At 41.4% G+C, this 7,984-nt stretch overlaps 1 protein-coding gene across 2 annotated transcripts in view; it reads left to right on the top strand.

Annotated features, from left to right (window-relative positions):
• CYP24A1 (cytochrome P450 family 24 subfamily A member 1) overlaps window positions 1–4,878 on the top strand; it is a 14,860-nt gene extending 9,982 nt beyond the window's left edge. The window contains exons 8-11 of one of the 2 annotated variants that reach the window (XM_007457603.1): window positions 2,949–3,115; window positions 3,909–3,987; window positions 4,464–4,661; window positions 4,758–4,878. In XM_007457603.1, the coding sequence (XP_007457665.1) occupies window positions 2,949–3,115; window positions 3,909–3,987; window positions 4,464–4,661; window positions 4,758–4,868 (555 nt within the window). In that variant the 3' untranslated portion in view covers window positions 4,869–4,878. The remainder of the gene's footprint in view (window positions 1–2,948; window positions 3,116–3,908; window positions 3,988–4,463; window positions 4,662–4,757) is intronic. The other variant, XM_007457604.1, reaches the window with a different exon arrangement.
• The last annotated feature ends 3,106 nt before the right edge of the window (window positions 4,879–7,984 follow it).

Here is a 7,984-nt window from a genome sequence, read left to right as displayed (position 1 = left end):
GGAGCACAGGCTCCGGACGCGCAGGCTCAGCGGCCATGGCTCACAGGCCCAGCCGCTCCACGGCATGTGGGATCTTCCCGGACCGGGGCCCGGACCGCGGCATGAACCCGTGTCCCCTGCATCGGCAGGCAGACTCTCAATCACTGCACCACCAGGGAAGCCCAAAACAGCTAATTTTAAATACCAAAATTCTGTCCCCAATATGGTTGATACTCCTAGTAGGTACACAATACAGCCAAACTCCAGACATAAATACTGACAAGTATTCAGGTGGGTTTCATCGTCTTTGGTTCGTTTTTTGAGCTATCGCTGGGGTGATGATACTAATATTCCCCACAGGCCCAACACCTCATACACGTATCATCTCTAAGAAAAATGTATACCAGGTCATTCCTGTTCCATGTTTCCCCCTTTCTGTAGTGTTTCTGGTCTGAACAAAAAGTAGGGTTTTCTACATCAGGGTATAGCAAGGTTGTCATTTCTCTTCACACTCCAGAAGGCTGTCAAAAGTGGGGACTTACGTCGACTCATTTTTCTGTTAAATCCCTTTTACCCCAACAGGCTCCTTAGAGTGATGGAAGTAAAGCTTAACCCATTATTCTTATTTTTTCAACTGGAATGGGGAGCTCCATGACAGTGATGACTTGATTTTGTCCCTGCTCTTCCTAGGGTGTGGAATAGAAGTTGGCACATAGTAGGTGCTCAACAAATACTTGTTCAATAAATGAAAGAATTCAGGAATTATGGAGTGTCTGCTCTGTGCCAGGCACTGTTTCGGGTACTTGAGAGACCATGATGAACCAGTTCCCCACATGGAACTTTTTTTTTTTTTTGCGGTACGAGGGCCTCTTACCGCCGCGGCCTCTCCTGTTGCGGAGCACAGGCTCCAGACGCGCAGGCTCAGCGGCCATGGCTCACGGGCCCAATCGCTCCGCGGCATGTCCAGGGAAGCCCCCCCCCCCCGCAATGGAACTTAAGTGGTCTTGGGGCACAGATGATAGACATGTAAATAAATAATGAAATAGGATCATTTCAGATAGTGATCCAGGACCTGGGTGAAGTCACAGAGAGGTAGGGGAGGTCGTCTCTCTCTGAGATGTCACACTGGAGCTGACACTGGAATAACGAGAAGGAGCCAGCCAAGGGAAGAGCTGGTGGAAGACCACTCCAAGCAGAGGAAACAGCACATGCCAAGGCCCTGGGCAGAAAGAAGGATGGACTGGAGAACTGGCACATGTGGTCAGAGTTGACAGGGGAGAAGACGATGGGCCCTGTTAACCAGGAGCCTTTGTGAGGCATTTGGATTTACTGCACCTGTGACGGAAATCTCTTGGAGTGTTTTAAACAAGGGAGGCGCTTAATCAGACTGATATTTTGTAAAGTGGGCTCTGGCTGGTGGATGGAGAATGGACCTAGCAGAGAGAGAGTGGAAGCAGCAAGGCCAGCTAGCTATGAGATGTGTCTCCTCCATGGAGGTCAAACCGGGATACTTGGTGCCCATGAGGTTTCTCAGGCCACTTCCCCTCCATTCAGCCCCTGCAGTTATCCTAAAAGGCCAGGGCTGTCTTACAGGGCTTTGGTGAAAGCTACAGTTATCTGCCTTTTGGAAACTCTATTTGGTACTTGTGGTAAGGGACCCACTGATACGGTTCAATCTGTTTCTTTTTTTAGTCCTGGCTATTCTGAAAGTCACATTTGAAAAATCAGAGAAATTTGAAAGTGTATCTAATTTGGTGGCTATGCCCTCTTCCTGTTTTGTAAATTGGACTCTTGTAATAATGACATCCACGGTTTATTTGCAGCTGAGGCTGGCAATCCTCTGACAGGAAGAAGGCTACTTGGAGGCATCTTCTTCCAAAAATAATAAATACCATTGGCTCCAAATTGTCCTGCACTTGGCTCATTTATGTGAGTGGCACATAGCACTTAGCAAAAGCGTCTTCATGTCTGCAGAGAGGACACAGTGACCATTTTTATGGGAATATTTGGCTTAAATTAGAAAAAAATAGGCCTAAAGACAAATACATAAGACTACCAGTGGTGAGTATTATGAAGCTAAAAGCTGCACTGGCTGTTTCTGCCAATATTTTTTCTCTTCTCATTGCCTTTGGAAAGGAAATAAAGGATGCCACTTAAAAGGCCATGAGTCTTTGTCAGAAATTGTGGCTGGTTCTTTGAAATACTCAACTTGACGCTAGAATTTCTTATTTTGTTGTTGGCCGCCTCCTACCAGGGCTCTTTCCTTGAGGCTGAAACCCTGGGTACAGATAATGCCTTTTTATTTTTGTGGTAACTTTTGAGGGTGTGGCAAAAAAAAATCTTTCTGTTAAATTCCAGGAATGCAACTTCTTGTGCATTTGCATTGCAAAATTTAAAAACAAAAAAGACACTTATTAGCAACACTCTTAGGCTCTCTCCCCATTCAATTTTCATATCATTTTTTATATTAAACAATTAACAAATTTCATTTTGAGATAATTATAGATTCACATGCAATTCTAAGAAAAAAAATAGAGAGGATCCCTTAATCCTTCACCAAGTTTCCCTCAATGGTAACATGTGCATAAGATAAACTGTTATCACAACCCGGAAATTGATACTGTTGCAATCGTCCATCCAACTCTCATTGGGCCTGTTCTACATGCCCTCATTTGTGTTCAATTTTTGTACCAAACTATATTTTGCGTCCTAATGCAGCTGATTATTTAAAGAATTCTACTTTGATTCCCTCAGGAAATAAGCTATTATTCATTGATGTGTTTTAGAAACTAAATCTGACTTTTCATACAGGGCATTTGTTGGAAGCACATCCAAGAAGGACATGTAAAAAAGCGTCACTCATAATGTTTTCATGACAAGGTGGTAGGCATCACCTTTGGTTCAGCTCATATTGGTTTTAAGGCAGTTTATTTGCAGAAAACTCAAGTTTATGTCCATTTGGCTTTCAGACAGCAAACAGCTTAATGTGGATTCTCTACAATTTATCTCGTAATCCCCACGTGCAACAAAAGCTTCTTAAGGAAATTCAGAGTGTACTGCCTGAGAATCAGATGCCACGGGCAGAGGATTTGAGGAATATGCCATATTTAAAAGCCTGTCTGAAAGAATCTATGCGGTAAGAACACGTGCCTAAGCCAATATGAATATGTCAGAAGGCTGTTTTCTCCAACACATAATAAGGGGTGCCCTCCCACAGATGGCTCCCACAGTTGATTCGTAAACATTTACCAGGCTACAAAAAAAAAAAGCCTTTGGACCATATTCCTTTCCTATTACTCATTTCCTAAATCATTTGGGCAAATTCTATTAAATCTTGGAAAGTCAGAGTCTTGCCCTTTAAATCAGTAATAATAATACTCTAATGGACGCTATAAGCAATAATTAAGATTAGGGGCACGATCGAAGGATGTGAGATGAAAGCTCAGAAAGGAACCATATTATTATATGATAAGACATAGAGACACCTTTGTTTTTGAGCCTCTGTATAAAATGTTCTTTGAAAATTCTTTTTCTGGAAAACAAAGCTCACAATGTCTTGGGGTCAGAAGGAAATATCTTTAACTTCATGAAGGGTAGTTAGGAGAAACCGAGAACAAACAACAAGCTTGAGGGCGAAGCATGTCAATGTACACATTTGAATGTGTACGGGGAATGAAACCGAACAAACACTATTAACAGCTATGAAGCAGGCTTGTACTTGGGGGTTTAACCAACACAATAAGATAAAGAATATAAAGAAGAGGTGTAAATATTGGGAAGAAAGAGACAGAATTTCTTTGTAAAGAGTTGGGATCATGTTCCTTTTTTGAGAACTCAGGCAGCAACTATTTATTTAACCAGAATCTGCATTCCCTTGAGCTAGAACTTGGTCCGTGCCCACTTAGACATCTCTGATTTTGTTTTTTCAGGCTTACCCCGAGTGTGCCATTTACAACTCGGACTCTTGACAAAGCAATGGTTCTGGGGGAATATGCTTTACCCAAAGGAGTAAGTAGAATTTGTACAGTCTGTACCTTACCCTTTTCAAATATCCATCAGATCTCCCTAAACGTTTCTACTGGGAGAGCATTCATTTTGGAAATGTGTAGATTGCAGTATATAGTTGACATGTTGTGTAGTCTAGCGTTAGGAATAATGGTTTTCTGTCTCCATAGACAGACCTGGATTCAAGTATAGCCTTGAGCGAGTTACATAACCTCTGTGAGCCTCAGTTTTCTCATCTGTAAAATGGAAATAAAACCTACCACATGGGATTGTTGTGAGAATGTGATGTAAAATTTTAAAGTTCATGACCTATTTATTGTGCCAGTATCACCTGGCACATTTCAAGCACTCAATAGATGTTGGCATCCATCATTATTATACATTTGTGGGTTACTTTCACATTTGTAAGGTGATGGCTTTTGTAAATTTTGCCATTCAAACGTTTTCTTTAAGTGCTTTGTGTTTCTGTGTGTTTTTAGACAGTATTGATGCTAAATACCCATGTGTTGGGGTCCAATGAAGAAAATTTTGAGGATTCAAGTCAGTTTAGACCCGAACGATGGCTTCAAGAGAAGAAAAAGATCAACCCTTTTGCCCATCTTCCATTTGGCATTGGGAAAAGAATGTGCATTGGTCGCCGATTAGCTGAGCTCCAGCTCCACTTGGCTCTCTGCTGGGTAAGACCCTGATGGGATTTCTGCAGCTGTATTCTGGGCTATTCCTCAAGGCAGGGAAGAGGGGTGATTCTGCTTTTTTGTGCTTCTGTGTTCCAGATCGTCCGCAAATATGACATCGTGGCCACAGACAAGGAGCCTGTGGAGATGCTGCACTTGGGCATCCTGGTACCCAGCCGACAGCTCCCCATTGCTTTCTACCAGAGATAGGAGGCCTCAGGTGAGCATCTGGGGTGTGGAGAATGGCCAAGAGGTGAGCCAAGCTTGGAAATCAACCATACTTGGCTTGGAGTCCCTGCTCACTGTTGGTTCACTGGGTGACCTTGAACAGTTACTTAACCTTTCTGCCTTCACTTTTTTTTTCATTTGTAAAATGGGGACCAAAATAGTATCCATCCAGAAAGATGATATGAATACAAAATACCTAGCCCAGAGCCTGGCATCAACTAAGTGCTCCAAGATGCAAGCTGCTTGTCATGGTTTTTGCATGTGAATATCGGGGTGAGGGGCAAACTTTTTCTGTAAAGGACCAGTTGGCAAATATTTTAGGCTTTGCAGGACATAAGGTCTCTCTCACATCCACTTTACTCCACCTCAGTGCAGCCTCAGACAACTGGTCAATGAATAGGGGTGACTATTGTATTAGTTTTCTATTGTTGCCATAACAAATTACTAAAACAAATTATTTACAAATTACTAAAACTTGTATTAAATAGCACACATTTATTATTTTATCATTCTATAGGTCAGAAATTCAACACAACTCTTGCCAGGATAGAATCAAGTTGTCATTTGGCAGGGCTGTGTTCCTTTCTGGAAGCTCTAGGGGAGAATCTGTTCCCTTACAAATTTCCGTTGTTGGCAGAATTTAGTTTCTTATGGCTGTAAGACTGAGGTTTCTGTTTTCTTGCATCAACTAAGAGTTATTCTCAGCTCCTAGAGGCCACCATTCCTTGGTTCATGACCTCTTCCTCCATCTTCAAAGCCAACTAGCCTCTAGGCTTCAAATCCCTCACCCTTCTTCTATTGCATCTCTCAGACAGGATATCATTCAGGATAATCTCCCCATTTCGAGGTCCATAACCTCAATCGCATCTGCAACGCTCCCTTTGCAATGCAAAGTAATATATTCACAGGTTCTGGGGATTAAGGACTAAGCTTTTTTTGAGGGCCATGATTCTGCCTACCAGTACTATATTTCAATAAATCTTTATTCGTAAAAAGAGGTGGTAGTACTTATTGGACCATAGGGTCTTGATTTACAGACCCCTGGCATAGAAGGGGAGATATTTACCAGCCTGTATTGAATACAATGTAATACTTTTTCTGCAACATACCATTTATTACCTTTTCTGACAGTGTGGGTGTTCTCATACCAGCTTCACAATTTTTGCCATATTCATATATCAGCTATTTAATTGCTGCTTAATTATTTCCTTTAAATTAACATAGGCCTAATAGTATACTTTAGCCTTATTTCTAATTTCCTTGATGAAATGGTGTTTTTTTAGTCTAGTTATTTCCCCCTAATCCACAATAAAATGAATTTTCAACTACTGAAGTGATAAGAAGTTAGCCTGTGAAAATATGACATTTCTGACACATAGCTTTATAGAATTAGGTGTCAGTGGTAAAACTCAGTCTCAATCACTCTTCCCTTCCAACGACATCACCTAGAATTTGCCTAGAACTAGTTGCTATTTGCTAACTGCAGGTTAAGGGTATTTGCTGATAGGTGGATTATTTCGGGAAACATGCAATTACAGATGAAATTTCTGAATGAGGCCCAGTGAATTCCTCCCTACGTGTCTGGTATCATTAGGCAATTGTCAGATTCTGAACATGCCAACAAACAGAGTTGAATCAAGCAGGATAACGAAGGAATTCTAGCTTAATTGCGAAACTTCCAGTCTTCAGCTAGGACAGTGTGCACAGTTATCTTGGTGAAACACAAGAGCCCAGGGCACTACTGGTTTTAGCACTTATTTTTTTGCTAATAATTCCTCTTGTTTAACTATACTGCTCTGATGTATAATTGGGGTATACTTTATTTTCCAGATTTTTTTTTTTTTTTTTTTTAACCAAGACCACGAGCAGCAATTTTTACCCTTTTGCAAGAATGAGGCTTTGGGCTTCTGCATGACAGGAAAGCAAACATCAAAACCCTGAGCATGAAACAGCATGTAAAGAACATTTAGTCCCAAGTGTTTATACTCTTTCTTCTGTACAATTGTTCTAGAAGCTGTACTGTCTGTGTAGCTGATGGTATTTATTAAGATGGTATCTGGCTCAGGGAAAGCAGATTGTTGGAATACCAGGCACTCTGCAGGGTATACCACCTGCTTACACGTAACTTACACGTAACTTATGCAGGCCTCTCACTGTTGTGGCCTCCCGTTGCGGAGCACAGGCTCTGGACGCACAGGCTCAGCGGCCATGGCTCACAGGCCCAGCCACTCCGCGGCATGTGGGATCTTCCCGGACCAGGGCACGAACCCGTGTCCCCTGCGTCGGCAGGCGGACTCTCAACCACTGCGCCACCAGGGAAGCCCCCATCATCCTGTTTTCTCTTGTATAGGGCAGTTGGGCACTTATCCGTTGGTCAGGTAAAAGTCACTAAATGTTTCTGTCCTAGCTTTACCAGATTCACTGCTGGAATCTTCACTTCTCAGAAGTTTACATTTCACAATGAAAGACCGACTATAGCTAGAGTATTGGGGCCCTGTGTAGTATTGATGATCCATTTGTTGTAACTCCATTTAATATATTTGGGGAAATACTGCTTAATAATAGAAGCAAAACTAAATATTGGTTAAAGTTATCAGGTCTCTATGAAGCTGTTTTTTTTTTTCTTGTTTTGAAATAGAAACATTATTGGAAAATTAGAGAAAAACTCTATGTTAAGAAGTACTTTGATGAAGTCAAAACCTCCTGTCTAAGAATGCCTTGATTTACTGTGGCATCATTGTGTTAAAGGATCCTGAAATTATTTAATTATGGCATTGAGTCTATTTAACCTATTAAGGACTGGATCAGTAGTTTTTAAATTGTGTGTGTGTGTGTGTGTGTGTGTGTGTGTGTGTGTGTTCTAATGGCAATTTGCTTACATCACTTAAAAAAATATATATGGTATTTGATTTAGAAGTTTAGGGCCATGTTCTAAAGTTTAGTCATGGCTTAAAAATATTCAGTGACTTTCCCTGCCTTAATTTTACCAGCTATAGATGGGTCAGTAGTAAAGTGTGCATACATTATAGATTAACTAGGTAAACCATGTTATGTGACTTGAACTCCTTGGGAAAATATGATTTCATAAATGGAAAAGG

Source organism: Lipotes vexillifer, unplaced genomic scaffold (assembly GCF_000442215.2).
Source record: "Lipotes vexillifer unplaced genomic scaffold, Lipotes_vexillifer_v1.1 scaffold1186, whole genome shotgun sequence".
NCBI lineage: Eukaryota > Metazoa > Chordata > Mammalia > Artiodactyla > Lipotidae > Lipotes > Lipotes vexillifer.
Note: the sequence above shows the minus strand (reverse complement) of the source record. Positions and strands in the feature narration are given on the sequence as shown.